General features: G+C 48.0%; 1 protein-coding gene across 3 annotated transcripts in view; it reads left to right on the forward strand.

Moving 5' to 3' along the window:
• LDLRAP1 (low density lipoprotein receptor adaptor protein 1) overlaps window positions 1-18000 on the forward strand; it is a 50865-nt gene extending 32865 nt beyond the window's left edge. For 2 of the 3 annotated variants that reach the window (XM_074976488.1, XM_074976490.1), the window contains exons 5-9: window positions 1117-1189; window positions 2965-3048; window positions 9980-10107; window positions 12296-12330; window positions 15377-18000. In XM_074976488.1, coding sequence (XP_074832589.1) covers window positions 1117-1189; window positions 2965-3048; window positions 9980-10107; window positions 12296-12330; window positions 15377-15521 — 465 coding nt within the window. In that variant the 3' untranslated portion in view covers window positions 15522-18000. The remainder of the gene's footprint in view (window positions 1-1116; window positions 1190-2964; window positions 3049-9979; window positions 10108-12295; window positions 12331-15376) is intronic. The other variant, XM_074976489.1, reaches the window with a different exon arrangement.
• The last annotated feature ends 342 nt before the right edge of the window (window positions 18001-18342 follow it).

Here is an 18342-nt window from a genome sequence, read left to right on the forward strand (position 1 = left end):
ACTTGGTGCATGTAACAAAATTTATTCTGCCCTCGGGTAGAAAAAATTAGAGGAAGCCCAGCTCCGCTATCTAATTCCTTTTCTTACAGCATCCTGTTACTTGAGATGTTAGCTCAGAACAAATGAGTGGGTAAGAGGGGAAGGTGCTGGGGATGGGTTATCTCTCTAACCTGCCCTACCAAACTCAGCTCTGCATCTGTAGTGACCACTTTCACTGGCTAGTACTCAGTCCAGCTGAAAGCACCTGCCCTCACTGGCACTTTTCTTGGCAGACAGATGGTCCTGAACTTTGAGGAGGGGTGTCTCATGCTTGGGGCATTCATGTACAGCTCGAAAGAATCGAGTTGAATTAATTTCTCTGCGTCCTGCATAACCTTGTTCAAGTCACTTAGCCTCTCTGTACCAGTTCTCCTCTCCTGCCCCCCAGCTCCTCTCTGTACAATGGGGTAGTAGCATTGCCGTGCCTCACAGGGGTGTGGTAAGGATGAGTCTATCAAAGATGATCTGATACTACAGTGACGTTGAGGGAATGCAAGTATTGTGGGGGAGTACTAATAGTCCTCCTGCCTGGGCAAGATTGAGGCATGTAGGAAAAGCCTCCAAAAGTTACTTGAGTAAAAATACAACTGCTTTCCTACTTCTGGGTACTTGAGTAAAAGAACACCACACTTTGATTGTACTCAGGTAGTTGGGGGGGCGGGGGCAGTGGCCTGTACTTAAGTACCTCCCCCTCCAGCAGCCAGACTTTTACTCAAGTAACTTTTGGGGGTACTTCTTCCACCTCCGTATGGAAGGGGCCAATGTGCAAGGCACTTTGTGTGCATTTGAGGCAAGAGGGATCTGTAGCCTCTTGAGCTGGGAGTGTGACACCTCCTCTTTTCTCTGAAAATAATTGTTTTCTTAGATGTAACACACCTGCCGCCAGCTCTGCCTATGGAGAGCAAAAAATCCCAATTGACGTCAATATTAGATGACTCTCTCTCTTAAAGGGATGTAGGAGTCCTGGCACCAGCATGCAAGTAAGCTCCAGGTTCTCCTCTATGAGCAGCACTGCCAAACGATTTCAATCTACATGAGAAACTGCCAACTAATGTACTGTATAACTGTGTCTTTCAGGCCCAGGCAGTTACCCTGACTGTAGCGCAAGCGTTCAAAGTAGCGTTTGAGTTCTGGCAAGCATCCAAGGAAGGTGAGCGTGTCTCTCCATGTCTTGCGAGAGAGCCCGGGAAATAATTGGGGTTTATTATCCTTTCACAGAAAGCAGGGGGTGTTGAGGAGCGCTCCGGCTGCGCTTCTAACGGAACTGCTGGTTTCTTGTGGCTCTGACGGTGGGGTCTAGAGTCTGCAATCAGGGGCTGATACATCTTACTGAGTCCTGCCAATTGTAAATTTGTCTCCGCCTGTTGCTTTCACCAGAGGTGGGCACATGAAATACAGGGGGCCTAACAAGCTGTAAAATAACTCAATTTTTCTGAACAAGTCAGCCCAACACCTGTGTCCCTGTCTTTCTCTCACGCTGGCGTTGGGGGCGGAATTCTTATATTTAAGGGGCAGAGGCTGTTATTCTCTTCTCTGGCCAATAGGTGCTGAGCAACATAGCGCTCACTGTGATGAAAGTTGAATTGAAACAGAGAGGGAGCCGTGCTAGTCAATGTGCTACCAAAACAAAAAGCAGTCAAGTAGCACTTTAAAGACTAGCAAAATAATTTACTAGGTAAATTATTTACCTAGTAGTTTACCTAATAAATTATTTTGCTAGTCTTTAAAGTGCTACTTGACTGCTTTTTGTTGTGATGCTCGCACATCTGCAAACCACACCAGAGAAGGGGACAGGATCCGTGCTGCTGAGAAAGCACAGCCCAAGGAAAAGGGCACTGGGGGGTGATGGTGGGTCTGTGTTCCCTGGTTTCTAGGCTGCTGCAGGAGATGGCACATCCCTTGGTGTGTAAGTTACAGTAATTACTCCGCTGCGCACGCATTTATAGCTCTAAGCACTACACTGCTCCTGGGTGGTTCAGGACCGCTTGATTTTAGCCTTATGCCTCGCCTGCACTGGGGAAGTACTCTCCCTTCCACTCGTATCTCCTATCCTGCCCATATAATCCACCCAAGAAGCATGTAGGGCCTGGGGAAGAGGGAAGAATGGGCCTCGGGTGTCTTGGGCAGTGCTGGCTCTTCTGGAGAACGAGTAGAACTTCAGATACAAAAGTGTCTTGTGAGGATGAGGGTTGGGGAAAACGTTTGCCCCAAATGCACGAAGCTCTGGATGCAGATGATGACAAAAGTTGGCTGAAAAGAGAAATCTCAGCCTGGGGTAGAGAAATTTGTCCTAATTAACGCACAAGAAGCAATGGCTTAAGTTGAAGCAAGGAAGGGTTAGATTGGGTGTTAGGAAACACTTCCCAGCTGTCAGGGTGGTTAAGCACTGGAAAAAATTGCCTAGCATGGCTGTGGAGTCTCCATCGTTGCAGATGTTTAAGAACCGGTTAGATACCTATCTGGGATGCTCTGGTGCTTAGCTCTGCTGTTGAGGGCAGGGGACTGGACTTGATGATCTCTTGAGGCCCCTTCCAGTTCTAATGTTCTATAATTGTAATTTGTGAGGGAAAAGTTAAATGCAAAACTCGGGGCAGGAAATTCCAGAATAACTCTGCTTTGGGAGGACGCAAATGGAATCTCAGGCCTCCCTGTCTGGAAGGCATTTGACAGTATCACTTTTTTGCTTTCAGGCATGTCTTCTAGGCACTCAGTTTCGGAGCCCTCATTTAGATCCCCTTCCCCTGGCAAAGCGCTTTCTGCAGCAAAACTTCAGCTTTTGCAAAACCAGTCTTATGCCGAATACACAAGGCCCTGATGGGGAAAGCTCCCAACCGGCTCTTATGATCACTGTCACATCTCTGGTTGTGAAATGCACATCAGAGTATCTGGTGCCTACAGACAATGAGAGGGTCTGTCTTGTTGCAGAGAAAGAAAAGCGGGAAAAGTCCGTCACAGAGGGCGAAGGTGCATCTGGCTCAAATTCAGAAGATCCCGCTTGCCTTAAAGCATGTAAGTGATGAACAAAAGAACACCTGTTAGCTTTCAGGGGTCTAAATATCTGTGTGCAGTGACAAGGGTTTTTTCCATCTGTTTTTGACTGAGGCATGCCAGGTGTGGCCAGCCAGTGCGTTGCAGCTTTTCCAGTCTCAGACTCTCTCTCTCTCTGCATCTGTCTTCAGGGAGCATGTCAGTTCAGTGGTGGGGATTCTGCTCTCTCTCTCTCTCTCCTTCTCCACCCTCCCTGCAGCTCCCCCGCCCCCTTGCTTCACCTGATGGTCTGTGAAAAATAAATGCTGCTGCATTCTGGGAACGTGCAGCTAAAGTGAGCCCAAGAACTACATCTGGCTTCTCTGAACCTAGGAACAATGAACAGGGAGACTAAGAAGTCGCTTAGATGCTGAAAAGAGAGGTGCATGTTACCTGGTACAAGAGAGGAGGGGGTCACGTTCTGTGGAGGTTGAGGAGTGCTGCAAGAAGTCTTGGGGCTCAGTAGCATGGGTCAACAGAAATGTTTCCTCTACTTTTTTTCCCATCTGCGGGTGGAATAAATTTTATGTGCACCCCGGCATAGGCATGTGTGCACCACCAATAAACACATGCTGCTGGTTGTGGATGCTCTGCTAATCAGCTGGGTGGCATTTGAATCTCTTGCGGGTGGCCACCCAAGTGCTCGACTTGCAGGGGATGCTGATCAGTGGGGAAAAATGGAGTAAGAATAACTCTCTAGCAGAATTTTACTGGATACGAGAGTGGACGGCCAAAGGAACAGCAAGCAGGTAATGACAGAATGGCCTGGAGGAAAGACCACAATCGGACATGTTTTATGTGAATATGTGCCAGAGCTTAGTTATGACCGAGAGAGAGCTAGCTTCGGATCCTTTGCTTAGGTACGTCTGCACTTCCTGGGTCGAAGCGCTGATCTCCCAGAGTTGGATTTTTGCGTGGCTGGTACAGATGTGTGTAAACGATTTTCTCTGGGGTCTGCGGTTGACGCCCTGTGCTCCTGCTCTCGTGAGGCGTAAGGGAATGTTCCTGCTGACCTCCTTCAGTGAGGACAGACCTGAGTTGACTGCAGATACATCGATTCTCGTTAAAATGGAAAAAAAACAGTCCAGTAACACTTTAAAGAATAACAAAATAATTTATTAGGTGATGAGCTTTCGTGGGACAGACCCACTTCTTCAGACCATATCCAGACCAGAACACACTCAATATTTAAGGCACAGAGAACCAAAAATAGTAATCAAGGTTGACAAATCAGACAAAAAAAATGAAGGTAAACCACTGCAATGCATTATTAAAGACCTACAACCTATTCTTAATCAGGATGCCGCACTCCAGAAGGCTCTAGGTGACAGGCCTGTTCTCTCCTACAGACAACCTCCCAACCTTATGAGGATTCTCACTCACAGCCACAGTTTATACTGCAGGAACATCAGTCCTGGAACTTTTCCTTGCAACAAAGCCTGCTGCCAGCTTTGTCCACATATCTATTCTGGAGAGACCATCACTGGACCTAACCAGGTTATCTCCAGAATAGATACGTGGACAAAGCTGTGAGCGGGCTTTGTTGCAAAGAAAAGTTTCAATGAGGTGTTAAGTACATGGCACTGCCAGCTAGTCACCTGACCTAACCTTAGCTGCAAACATTCTGCAGGTGTGGCAGTTTAGGAAGTGGTGGGAGGGGTGCTGGGGAAGCAAACACCCACCCACTTACCCCTTGCCTGGCTACCAAAGTTTTCCCCAGTAGTCCTGTAATAGAAACATACCTTTGAATAACACTGTGTGGCATTAAACCGAATGGAATGGCTTTCAATAACATTAATATCAAAAGAACCCAGGGCACACAGTGCAGGCTGTTTTAGTCCCACTTCGTATTTAATGCAGTGACCCCATTTGCAGATGACTGCTAAAAACAAAGCCACTGTGGGACGCTGTCACATCCTTGAGGGTGTCCTGCCATAAAAACAAGCCCTGTTTTGTTTTGTTTGTTCTTCCAGTGGGGCTTTGCTATTGCAATGCTTAGCCATGACCGGGCCTGCATTAGCCTGGGAAGGTAGAGGTGGGGAACAACCTGGGAAGCAGTGATCATGAGATGGTAGACTTCAGGATCCTGACCAAAGGAAGAAAAGAGAGCAGCAAATTACACACCTTCGACTTCAGAAAAGCAGACTTTGACTCCTTCAGGAACCGGATGGGCAGAATCCCGTGGGATGCTACCATGAAGGGAAAAGGAGTCCATGAAAACTGGCAGTATTTTAAGGAAGCCCTATTGAAAGCACAGAAAGAAACTGTCCCGATGCACAGTAGGGAAGTAAATATGGTAGGAGACTAGACTGGCTTACTGGGGAAATCCTTGGAAAACTTAGGCACAAAAAGGGAGCTTACAAAAAGTGGAAACTGGGACAGATGTCTGGGAAGGGGTATAAACGTACAGCTCGAGAATATAGGGCAGTTATCAGGAAGGTGAAAGTGCGACTGGAATTGCAACTCGCGAGGAATGTGAAGGATAACAAGAAAAGTTTCTACAGGCATGTTACCAAGAAGGTGATCGGAGAGGGTGTGGGGTGCCTGCTGGATGAGGGAGGTAACCCAGTGACATGATGTAGGGAAAGCAGAAGTACTTAATGCTTTCTTTGCCTCTGTCTTCACGCACAGAGACAGCTCCCGGACTAATGTGATAAGTGATGCATTGTGGGATGAAGGTAGACAGCCTTTGGTGGGGAAAGAACAGGTTAGGACCTATCTAAAAAAGCTAAATGTACATAAATCAATGGGCCCGGACCTAATTCATCCGAGGGTTCTGAGGGAGTTGGTGTATGTCATTGACAAGCCCTTGGCCGTTATCTTTGAAAAGTCATGGCGATTGGGAGAGATCCTGGATGATTGGAAAAAGGCAAATGTAGTGCCCGTCTTTAAAAAAGGGAAGAAGGATGATCCAGGGAGCTATAGGCCAGTCAATCTTAAATCAGTCCCTGGAAAAATCATGGAGGGGCTCCTCAAGGAAGTCATTTTGAGGCACTTGGAGGAGGGGAGAGTGATCAGGAATAGTCAGCGTGGATTCATGAAGGGCAAGTCGTGCCTGACCAATCTGATTAGTTTCTGCAATGAGATAACTGGCTGTGTGGATAGGGGAAAATCAATGGATGTGATTTTTTTTTTTTTATCTTGACTTTAGCAAAGCTTTTGATACAGTCTCCCACAATATTCTTGTTAGCAAATTAAAGGAATGTGGATTGGATAAGTGGACGGTAAGATGGATAGAAAGCTGGCTAGAAGGTCGGGCCCAGAGGGTAGTGATCAACGGCTCGATGTCAGGATGGCAGTTGCTTTCTAGTGGAGTGCCCCAAGGTTTGGTTCTGGGTCCTGTTCTGTTCAACATATTTGTCAATGACGTGGATGAGGGGTTGGATTGCACCCGCAGCAAGTTTGTGGATGACACTAAGCTAGGGGGAGAGGTAGATACGCTGGAGGGTAGGGACAGGGTCCAGACTGACTTAGACAAATTGGAAGACTGGGTTGGAAGAAATCTGATGAGGTTCAATAAGGACAAGTGCAGAGTACTGCACTGGGGCCGGAAGAATCCCAAGCATTGTTACAGGCTGGGGTCCAACTGGCTCAGTAGTAGTTCTGAGAAAAGGACCTGGGAGTTGTAGTGGACGAGAAGCTGGACATGAGTCAACAGTGTGCCGTTGTAGCCAAGAAGGCTAATGGCATATTAGGTTGCATCAAGAGGAGCATTGCCAGTAGATCCAGAGAAGTGATTTATTCTTCTTTATTCGGCTTTGGTGAGGCCGCATCTGGAGTACTGTGTCCAGTTCTGGGCCCCCAACTATAGGAAGGATGTGGATACACTGGAGCGGGTCCAGCAGAAGGCGACCAAAATAATTAGGGGGCTGGAGCATATGACTTATGAGGAAAGGTTGAGGGAATTGGGACTGTTTAGTCTGCAGAAGAGAAGACTGAGGGGGGACTTGATAACAGCCTTCAACTTACTGAAGGGAGGCTGCAAAGAGGCTGGAGAGAGGCTGTTCGCAGTGGTCATGGATGGCAGAACACGGAACAATGGTCTGAAGTTGCGGTTGGAAAGGTCCAGGCTGAACGTTAGGAAAAACTTTTTTCACTAGGAGGGTGGTGAAACATTGGAATGGTCTACCCAGGGAAGTAGTGGAGCCTCCATCCCTGGAGGTGTTTAAGTCTCGCCTCGACAAAGCCCTGGCGGGGCTGATCTGATGGGTTTGGTCCTGCTTAGAGCAGGGGGCTGGACTCTGGCTTTTTTAGGTCTCTTCCAGCTCTATTGTTCTGTGATTCTGAGGTGGGGCCCAAAAACGAGGGGTTCAGTGTGAGGGAGAGGTACTGGGGAGCGGGGTGGGGACATGAGGTCTGGCAGGAGGGAGCATGCAGCAGCGGCGTGGGCGCAGAAGGCAGGGTGTAAGATGGATCTGGGGAGGCGTGGGGCCTGGGGAGAAGTAAGGTGCAGGGTGTGGGTTGGGGCTCGGGGGGAGGTAGGGTGCAGGAAGTGTCTGGGGGTGGGGTAGGGTGGCAGGGGGTTGAGGGGTTTGTCTGACACAGCTTCCATTTGTCGGGAAGGGGGCAGAGATGGCTCTGCGCGGCCCTGTGTTTGCAGACACCGCCCCCCACGCTGCTCCCATTGGCCGTGATTCAGGGCCAGCAGCAACACCCATGGCTTCAGGGGCGGGGAACGTCAGCATGCAAAGCTGGAGCGGCGCTCTTTCCCCCACCAGGCAGAGCCTGCTGTGTGACCCGTGGAACTCAACTTAAATTGTCTGCGCCTCTTCTCCTTCCCCCGCCCTGTCTGCTTGAACCGTAATATTTTTACAGTCCCTGCCCAGATGCAGAGCTGTCTTACTCATGGGCAGAATTTGCAGCTGTGCAGGGCAGGTGCAGATTTGGGGGCATTGCTGGGTTTTAGTGTCCACCCCCTCGCTTTTTTCCTATCTCTGTTATGTGGCTCTGCTTCTTCCAGAGAGGATCTAGTTAATGGGGGAAAAGCCCTAGCTATTAGCAGAAGAGCCTGTGAAAGAGCCATTCAGGGGTAATGAAGCCATTTCACAGGCATGTGTCCTACCCCTGTCAGTTTCTGAATTTCCTTTGTTAGTCTGCAGCCGGAGTGAGCAAACTTCAGGTCCCACTTGTCATCCCTGCAATTAAGCCAACCTGACAAATTTCAGATACATAACAAAGAGGTGGCTGTGTTAGTCTTTAAAGTGCTACATTTCTGCTGCTTTGTTTTTTTGGGGTACAGACTAACAAAAGCTCATCACTGAATACATCACTTTGTTAGTCTTTAAAATGCTACATTTCTGCTGCTAAATTTCAGTTATGTTCATATGAAAAAAAACCCCTTGCCGCGCGCATAAGAAAATAAGTCTGTAGAGCAGTGGCTCCCAAACTTTTCAGCATCACACCCCCTTTTGATTTTTGAGAGAGCCTCACACCCCTCCCCACCTCTTCTTTACCATCATCGAACCCCCCTCTTAACAAAAAAAAAAATCATCTGCAATTTAAAATACACAAAAATTTGAAATAAAATAAGCATGAAGTTTTTCTTGGCCCCTTGCTGGTGCTTGGCTCAGCTCTAGAGGGCCAGCTTCCTGATCCACCCTCCTGAGCCCCATGCTGCCAGGGCCAGCCACCCACCCACCAGCTGCCCGCCCGCACTGCTGGGGCCAGCTGCCCACTGGCCAGCCTGAGCCACCCAAGTCCCACACTACTGGGGCCAGCTGCCTGAGCCCCTCCCCTCCCCTAAAGCCAGGCACCACCAGCCCCACATCTAACCCCTTCCTCCTGCCCCCCCCACCCCCAAAACCACACATACTCACCTTTGCAGGAGGCAGCTAGCTCCACATCGGTCTCCACCAGGTCTCTGCTTTTCATAGTACAATGGCAGGGGCTCAGAGCCGGAAGCAAAGGCCGGCTCTTTCTTTGGGTAGGGAGAATGATGGGGGCGGGGGCTGGGTCACCACATGCCCACACCCCCCGGAATTTCTTCACCTCTGCCAGTTTGGGAAACCGTGCTGTAGAATGTAAAAACTTCATGAATTGGTATGGAAATGTGAACACACCCACACAAATGGTAACATTTCAACATTTCTAATGAGGTGGATGAGCCTGAGTCCCGGCAGCTGATCGTGCTGTGCCCCCTGCTTTTGAAATTTCATGTCTCCCCAAGGGGGCATGTCCCCCACTTTGTGCACCCTTGATCTACAGGACCTTAGTTCAAAGTGGGGGAGGGGCCTTTTTTGAGTCAGGGGGTCACTGACCCACAGAAAATTCAGTCTGGGGCCACAAGTGAGGAGGGGGAGGGGAAAAAAAAAAACAACTGGGAGGCAAGGAAAAGAGGCCAGGGGCGGGCGGGAGGAGAAAAGACCTTCATGTCACTACCCTCCGTCCCTGCAGTGCCCAGGAGCCATTTTGCTCCCCTGGCCGCACAGCGCCCACAGGCCTGTTTGGGCCCTGGCTTGCCTGGATCAGGCCCATAAGGCTCTGGGCTCCCCTCCACTCCTGGTTTAAATCTCATTTTAAAAATATTCCATTAGTGTTACTGAAGATTATAAAATCATTTCGCTTAAAAAAAAAAAAAAAAAAAACTTTTCCCTCCCCCCCCCCCCCCACTGCCATTGGGCATAGGGGCACCAGTTTAACAGTCCTGCGTAGGGCTTATAAATCCTAAGGGTGGCCCTGCCTAGCACCATCCTGGCCTCATGGGGAGAAGTGGTTGGAGGAGGAGATTCTACCTGCTAACCTAAAGCAGATAAGTGGTGGTAGCATAGCCCAGCAGAAGGATAGACCAATTCCTCTTATTGAGCGGGAAGGCAGAGAAGGAGAAACTCTTCATTATAGAAGCTGGCTGGAGAGAACCCCTCTATAATCTGTTTTTCTAAGTAACCCTTTATTTTTTTTTTCTCTTTCTATACAGCAGTTGCCACAGGAAACCTGTTAGACTTTGAAGATGCTGCCAGATCTCCCTTGACTGTCAACGTAAACGCCACACGCTTGGAGGAGTTGGGTCCAAACTTCTCGTCTGAGAACAACAACGTCGTCTGGGTACGCATGCGGGGCACTCGCTGTCCCTGCTGAAAAGAGGGACCAATGGGATGCTGGGAGAAGTTTCCTTTTCGGTTGGTCACTCCTCCCTCCCTGGAAGAGGGGTGTGGGGTGGGGGTTGTCTTCATTCTGGGCCCACCTCTAACCAAAGCCTTAGAAGTTGGGTGTAGAACTTCCACATGGCTCAGCCATCCATGCTAGAATCTTCAAAGGTGTCCGAAGATTGTTTTCAGTGGGAAACTGGGCTCTGATTTGGGTGTCTGAATGCTTCTTAGGCATCTGTTGATTGCTAAGACCTGGGATTTTCAGAGGAGCTTATAAACTTGTTCCTTAAACCCATATTTGAGATGCTTGGCTGCTTCACGTGTTTCAGCACATATGTCAATGTCTAGTTTTCAGATAGAGGCACCAGTGTGTAGCTGCTGTGAATGCCGATGTGGCTTACGTCAGTACTTGAGCCACGCAACCTATTGTTTGACTTGTCAAGTCCTGAATAATCTTGTACTGATTATTCCAGATTACTTCCTCTATCTCCCACTTAAAAATCCACTGAATTGTGGAGCAGTGATGGTGCCTCTTTAATCGGGGCTTTGCTTCTAGAGGCTGGCTTGTCTGACACCAAGTTTTGTGACCTTCGGGTCAAACTAGAGTATCGCCCAGCCATCTCCATAGTTTTAACATGACAGTAGGTCCTGGTGACATCTTGGCCAACCTCCTTTGTCATAAGTCAATAGCATCAAGATCCTCAGAGCTCCAAAGCTTAAAACTCTGTAGATTTAAACAAGTTGTCCATTGAAAGGCCATTTCCCATGTAGTCTTTCAGTTAAAACAAAACCAACAGTGCCCCCTCTTGCCCCCGCCCCCAGGTCAGTAATATTCAAACACTGCTCATGGGCAGTCTCTAAAGAAGAGAGCTGGATGACCACTTATAGTTGTAGCTGAGTTTCCCATGGGCCCATAAAGTTTGTTTCCAGACACCAGTCCTGGCTCTGTGTTCTGTGTTTATTTAGCTGCAGTTTATCGCTAAATATCTTCCAAGAGCCCAGTAAGCAGTGCAGGTAACGCTGCTAGACAATACTGACCTCCTGTAGGTCCTTGACTGAAAGCGTCTTGACGAGCTGGTTCCAAAGTCTGTTCTCTTTACAGAACCGCTCTCCCTGCTGCCCTTTGCGCCTTGTAAGCTTGTAAGGGGGAGACCAGTCAGCTAACTTAGCCAATCCTGAAATCTAGGGAGAGGTCAGCTTTTCATTTCCAGCACTGGGGAAAGCATCTGCATGCAGAGAGCAAACCTGTGCTTTCAGCCAGAGCAACCTTTTTGTGTTGCCTTGAGAGAACAAAAGTCCCCTCTTGTGAGAAGCGCATGCCGAAATCTCAGCATCTCAACTTGGAACAAAGTGGCTACTCTCAGGGCAAAACGCACCCCTGTGCCAAGGGACGGCGCAATGATTATTAGCCTTGTTTCAAGGATCGAGGCTGTACAGAGCTCTGAGCTGTCCTGCCCTGCAGGGGTGAATTTCTACCAAGAAGCAGGGGTGGGAAATTTTAAAGCGGCAGTACAGGACTGAAAAGGCCTCGTTTCTACAACAAAATCCGCCACAGAAAACCATCAGGCGGTCTTGGAAAGGTTTGGAAGGCTTGGGAATAGGGGGAGTGAGTCCACTGCACCGTGCCTGGCTATAGCACTGGTCTGGGGAGGGAATCACTGCTGGTGGGTGGGGGAGAAAAACAGGAGAGATGGTGGAAAAGGGTGCGGTGGAGCAGCATTGCTCAATCTGTTAGGTCGTTGCTGTTTGCACAACACCCTGCCCCCCACTCTCCTGTGGAGGTATCTCTCTCTCACACATACATACTCTCTCTCTCCTGTGATTATAGCTTATTCACACACCCACACCCCCTGCTGTGATATAGCTCATTCATGTGCATGCACAGCGCCCCCCAGCCCCCCCCGGTTGTGGTTTAGCTCATTCATGTGCACGCGCAGCCCCCCGCCCCCGCATCGTGGTATACCTCATTCATGCACACGCCCACACTCTGCCATGGTATAGCTCAGCCCCTGAGTCTCCGTTGCTGAGTCTAGGCACTTGACGCTTCTGTACCGGCACCAAAGGAAAGTTGAGCCAGCTCTCTAAATCCACTTGCACGCTAGCTTAGTAACTACCTCTTTTTTTTCCTCTCTCTCTTAATAAAGGAAATGGATGATGGTCTCGAGGAGGCATTTTCGAGGTAATTCTAATAACTCTTTACAAGTTTATGGCGCTAGGGACCAGCCCGAGAGACTTGACTACGACTAGTTTTAATAATGCTCCTAATCGAATCAGTTCCTGTGATCTGAGCCAGGGAGCAGCCCTGCCAGTGCTTCAGCGGGTTAATTGAAAGATAGACTTGGAGGCTGGCTGATAGTCAAAATATTTGACTAACCTTTTAAGGATGAAGCGAGGTGTGTGCAGTGGGGAATTTAATTCCCCTAATGTAGCATGGCGACCGCATCTCCTTTGACGGGAATGGATAAGCTGTTAGCTCAGCTGGCAGTGGCTCGTCCCCAGGCTAGCGGGAGAGATCTTGGTTTGATCTTGCGCTTTTGACGCTCCCCTTTCTTGCTTCTCCCCCATGTGAGTGTAACACTCAGTATTTACACTGCCTTGCTACAAAGGAACTGCAAACATGTAGTCCATGAGTAAGACTCACTAACTCAGCTCTACAAATAACAAGAAGTCCTATGGCACTTCAGAAATTAACCACTGTGTTAGGTCATGAGCTTTTGTGGATAAAACCCACTTCCTCATCTGGTTTTATCCACAAAAGTTCATGACCTAATGAATGTGTTGTCTCTTTGGCTATGTCTACACAGTGGCCTTATTTCAAAATCAGTTATGCCAAAAGAGATCTTCCAGAATTGCTTCTTTTGAAGTAACGCTTCTAAGCACGGAATACTTTTTGAAATAGCCCTCAGCTATTTTGAAATAGCGCATCTACACACAATACGGCCTATTTCAAAATAGAGCCAGTGGATGCACGATGGCTTATTTCGAAATAAGCTCTATTCCCTGTCTATACAGCCCCACTTTCAAAATAGCCATTTTGAAACAGGCACTACCCCTTTTAGAATGAGGTCCATCTATTTTGAAATAAACCAATTGCTGCTTCAGTAGTGGTTGCGTTGTACAGATGCTAGCAAAGTTATTTTGAATAACAGCTGCAATTGTGAAATAACTTTGCTGCGTAGACATGCCCTAAGGTGCCACAGGCCTGCTTTTTGTTTGTGATGCTACAGGCTCACACAGCTACCGCTTGGAGACAAGCTCAGGTGATGAACTAGAGCTTACGAATGGTGCATCTGATGAAGTGGGCTTTACCCACAAAAGCTTATGCCTAAATATTTCTTTTAGGCCAGGTCTACACTGGACCTTAAAGTCGATCATAGATGCACAATTCCCACTACAGCAGTTACATAGTGGGTCGTTCTTTTAAGAGCGTCCCTGTGCTGTGATTTCGTTTTGGCTTTTCTGTGGTTTTTAGAAAGACAATTGGGGCCGGGCGGGGGGGGGTCAAATTTGTGGGTACAATCAGTGTGCCCTGTTAACTGAGCATTTGGCTAGCCACCCAGGAGAGATTCAGATACCGCCCAGCTGATTAGCAGAGTGTCCACAGCCAGCAGCAGGTTTGCATAGGTGGTGCACGTCTGCACAAGCCTTGGTGCACAGAATAAACTTTATTCTGCCTGTGGATGGAAGGAATTCAAGGGCACACTGGCTGCAATCTGTTAAGATCCATTATAGCAACTCCATATATGCTTTGTGCATGGGGGAGTTTGCAGTCAAGTTATAGTCTCATACGTAGAGAATATAGTAATATAATGACAAAAAGGTGGTGCGTAACTTTCATAAATATGTATGGTGCCTCGGGATGAGTTGAGGCTGTTAAAAATGACCCTACAGGCAGGCTGCCACTGCCATTTCGAATCTGACCACAGCCTAAAAATACTGTTTGTTTTGGTTTTCTTAAGAGTAAAACTTTAGCGTAGGCTCTGAGAAGCAGGAGAGCCGCTCCGAGCTGTTTGATTGTGGATGGCAGTGAATTATGTACTGGCTCCTTGCTCCGGTATTCCTGGAATGCTGAAAATTTAGGCGTTTCTTTCAGTGAGGGAAGCAGCTTTGCTTTGTCCCTGCATTAGAATGCACCAATTAGTGCTAGTTTGTGAGGAAGAAGGCAGCATTTTCCCAGGCCTGTGGCGTACAGCAGGGGTGGGGGAACTTAGGGTCTGTGGCTTGTGTGGATCCAGCCCATAAGACTCGGGGCTCTGCCATCCCCACAAGGCTGGCGCATTAACCCCAGCTCCTGCCTGCTGGCCCTGAGCCTCCCAAGCTGGACTCTGATAAGCTGGGGCCAGACCAGGCCCACGGGCTCTGCCTGGCTGGGGGAGAAAGTGCTGTATGCACTGCCATTCCTCCTCCTCCTTCCAGCTGGGGGAACGTTAGTGCAGGGAAGTACTGCCTGGATCCTCCCCTGCCCCCCCGTCAGCCAATGGGAGCTGCGGGGGTGGTGCCTGGCAGTGGTGGGGAAGACAGATTCATGTGTGCCTCCAGGGACCTGAGCTAGGTAAGAGCGCCTCATGCAACCCCCTCTCCTCAAGACCCCAATCCCCATTCTGCTCCTGCACCCCTCACCCTGCCACATGCTGCTTCCCACCCACATCCACCCTCAACCTGTTCATGCACTCTCCTGCCCAGACCTCACACCCCCTTCCTGCTCCTCAACAGCCTCTTCCCACACACTGAACCCCTCATTTTTGGTCCTTTCCTGGACCCCCCCCCCAACGAGTTACTGTTGCCAGGGGAAGTCCTGAACTTTGGTCCCCCTTTTTCCACCCCCCACCTGTGTTGCTGGAGCGTGAGGGGAGTGAGGTGTCAGTCAGGGGCCACATCACTTATGTGGTCCCCTCCCTCCCCCTAGACTGATTTTTTTTTTTTTTTGTCTGTGGGTCAGTAGCCACCAACCCAGAAAGGGTTCCCCACCCCTGATGTAAGGCACTTCTCCTCACAAATGCAGACTGTCTTTAGAGTGACACGCTGAGAAGCCAGTAGAGAGGCAGGCGCCACACTCCATAGAGCTACAAAGATTAGCTTTTTCCCCCATGCGGGAGCGTTTCTTTACAAGCTGTAGGAGATATGCTGAAGTATGAAGCTGCATATAACAGCACAGATCCAGCAAATAGAGGTGCTATAAACACCTTCCTTGTGGATAAAGGTGATTGGTTGATATTTCTTCTCAGACTTGCTCAGTCTAGAACTAACCCGCATGTTCTGGACATCGGACTCACTGCTCAAGATATCCAGAGCGCAGAAACCCTCTCGCCTGTAGACTGGGACAAACTTGATTCGAATGCCTCCGAGAAAGATGACCTGTTTGGGTTCTGAAGAGCTCCTCTTCCCCAACGATTTGCAACAGAGTCACCACTAAAAGTAAAAGGACTGAATGCAAACCCTTCAGGGTGAAGTTCCGGAGTGATTTTCTGAAAGGGGAGATTTCACCAGTCATACGGATGCTGTTATCGCACCAACAACTGCTTAGACCAAAGCTTTAGACATTTAATACATTTTTTTAACCTTGCTTTTTCTCTAAGCAATGAGATGTTCTTGAATATATTTATTCTGTAACGTTTACAGTTTGCATATATTATGGAAGTTAACTTTTGTACGGAATCCTTCAGTGTAACCTGTACAGACTTAGATGGACATATACTGATCGAGGAGTATTCAGGAGACCTTTGTGGTCTTCTGCAAAGGACTATCTAGCACCAAAGACTTGTTAGCCTGTAAATATTTTCCTAGATGCGCTTCCAATTGCAATTATATGTGCAGGCAACTGTTACTCACCCTTTGCTTCTAAAACAATGTCATTTCTTCTATTGTCTTCTGTCATTTCATCATCTTGATATACTAGTAGGGAAAGAACAACTGCAGGTAACAGTATTAAAATCAGAGGTTACAGGTTTTATTTTCCATGTGAATATCTGTGATAAAGCCCCATAGTTGTCAGCCATCAGTAATAGGTTGTCAGGCACTCTCGGATTTTTTGCTAGCTTTCACGCTGCATTTAGCTCACTCACCCAAAGACCCGTGGCTTTGCACTTTAAAAACCTGAACTGAAAGCACAGCCCAAAATGCCCACACCATCTGGGGGTTCAGTGTAAGGCTGTGAGTGTGTCATGGAAGCTGTGAATACCGTGACTTTTTGCAGTGGCCGGTGGCCGCCTCCTCCTCCTCCTCCTCTTCCTACCTCACCCTGTAGCAGCAGGAGTTTGGATGTGGGAGAGGGCTGGGAGTCTGAGCAGAGAAGAGGGTGAGGGCTCTGAGTGGTACACATCTCGGGGAGGCGCTCCTCAGAAGTGGTGTAGCATTCCCTTCCCTCAGCACCTAGGCAGAGGGACGTGTAGCCCCTCCAGCTCTCACTGGCTGCCGTTCTCAGCCAATCGAAGCTGCGGGGCTGGTGGTTGGGGTTGAGGAAGCATGAGGGAATCCCAGGCTGAGGGATGTTGCCACTTCTGGGGAGCTGCATGGAACCAAGTAGGGGTCCTTCCCCCTCAAGCACCTGTGATGCCCTTAGGCTTCCACCTCCTGTACCATTAAGCACCCCAGTTTTAGGCAGGGGTTATATAAGATAACGCCTGGACAGGTCAAAGGCCATGAATGTTTGTTTCCCACCCCCAACCTAGTCATGACTTTTATTAAAACGTTCTTCTTGCCCAGAAGCTACTCATCCAACCCCCCTCCAATATCATAGTCTGCATCTCACAATGGACCTTTCATGCTTGAAATACTTTATTTTCCCCTTGACTCTAAAGATGGAGATTTCGGTCACATTGACAGTCATGGAAAGAGTTCTCTGGTAACCACTTGTCTTTGCGTTGTACATTGAAAACTGCAGGTTAGATTAAACCAGTTGCATAAAAGGATACACTTAAATATTGGCTGTCTCTTTTGTGTATCTCTCTATCCGGTCCCCATACCAGTCACTCCTTAGCGGAGCCACTCTGACTGAGACAGAATTGGATTAAGTGAAACCAATATTTATCTGGCCACTCTTCCAAGAAAATCAGTTCCCTATATGTTATTTTGGTAATTATCCTTCCAAGACCTATACCTCCTAAGAAGCTGAAAGAGAAATGCCACTCCTTAATCTCCTGGATTCCTAGATTTGAAAATAATTAATGGTGGTATAAGGATTAGGCTAATTAAAAGATTAAGCATAATGAGCCTAAATAGGTGCAGTGACAGTCTGCAGTGTTTGTGGCCTTGTGAGAAATATACTAATCTGTTTTCTGATTTGTCACTTGGTTCTGAAACGCTCAGTGGGGAACGAATTAATTTTTCTAACTCTCTTAAAATTTTGCCAAGTAAAAATAAATAAATCTCTCGGAAAGAAAATAATTGTATTAGGAAACGGCTGGATGACTCTTAACTTACAGACAATGCATTTTGTAAAGGTTACTGTGATATGATAGGGAGCCATGAATCTGACTCATGTCTTCTATAAAAACTGGGTGCTCTTTTCCCTGCAAACATGCTTTAAGCAAGCTTATGTTGTCACCCATGGTACTGATCTCTTGCAAATGGAAGAACTGCACAGTGCAGTTTTGCATATCTACTGTTTGATAATACTGCAAACAGCCCCCTGCCCTCAAAACTAGTTGCAGCAGGTATCTCGCTCTGATTCTTTGATTTTTTTTTTCCAAAAAATATTTTTTGTTGCATGTACCCTGGGGATTCAATTATACATCAATCTCTGTTTTTGTTCTAGAGATCCTGGGAGTATATACTTACAGATGTAGCATGGTGCATTTATGTATATAGTCTTAACTCCTTTGCTGTAAAGAACATTAATAAAAGTTCTACCTTTTTGAGTAATAGTGGTGGGCCTGCTTCATAGGCAAAGATAATGGCAAGAAAAATTCTTTTCATTGCTTCTCATGCACCACCCTTACCTTCTCCTCCCTCCCACATGTAATGGTCAGTAAATAAGAAACAAGCAGCATGTGGAACACTTATGGGATGCATGTCTTCATTGGTTGCTTCCACTACCTCTGGAGGAGTGATTGCTGGAGTCTTCTTGTACTTGGAGGGCCAGCTCTCTGACAAGCACATGCGTATGTGCTGTGCGTTGACTTAGCCCCCAATAAGAGTCACTAGTTTGTTCCCACCCTGTGCTGAGCTTTCCAAAAGCAAAACGTGGAAATGG

Source organism: Carettochelys insculpta, chromosome 24 (genome assembly GCF_033958435.1).
Source record: "Carettochelys insculpta isolate YL-2023 chromosome 24, ASM3395843v1, whole genome shotgun sequence".
Taxonomy (NCBI): Eukaryota; Metazoa; Chordata; order Testudines; family Carettochelyidae; genus Carettochelys; species Carettochelys insculpta.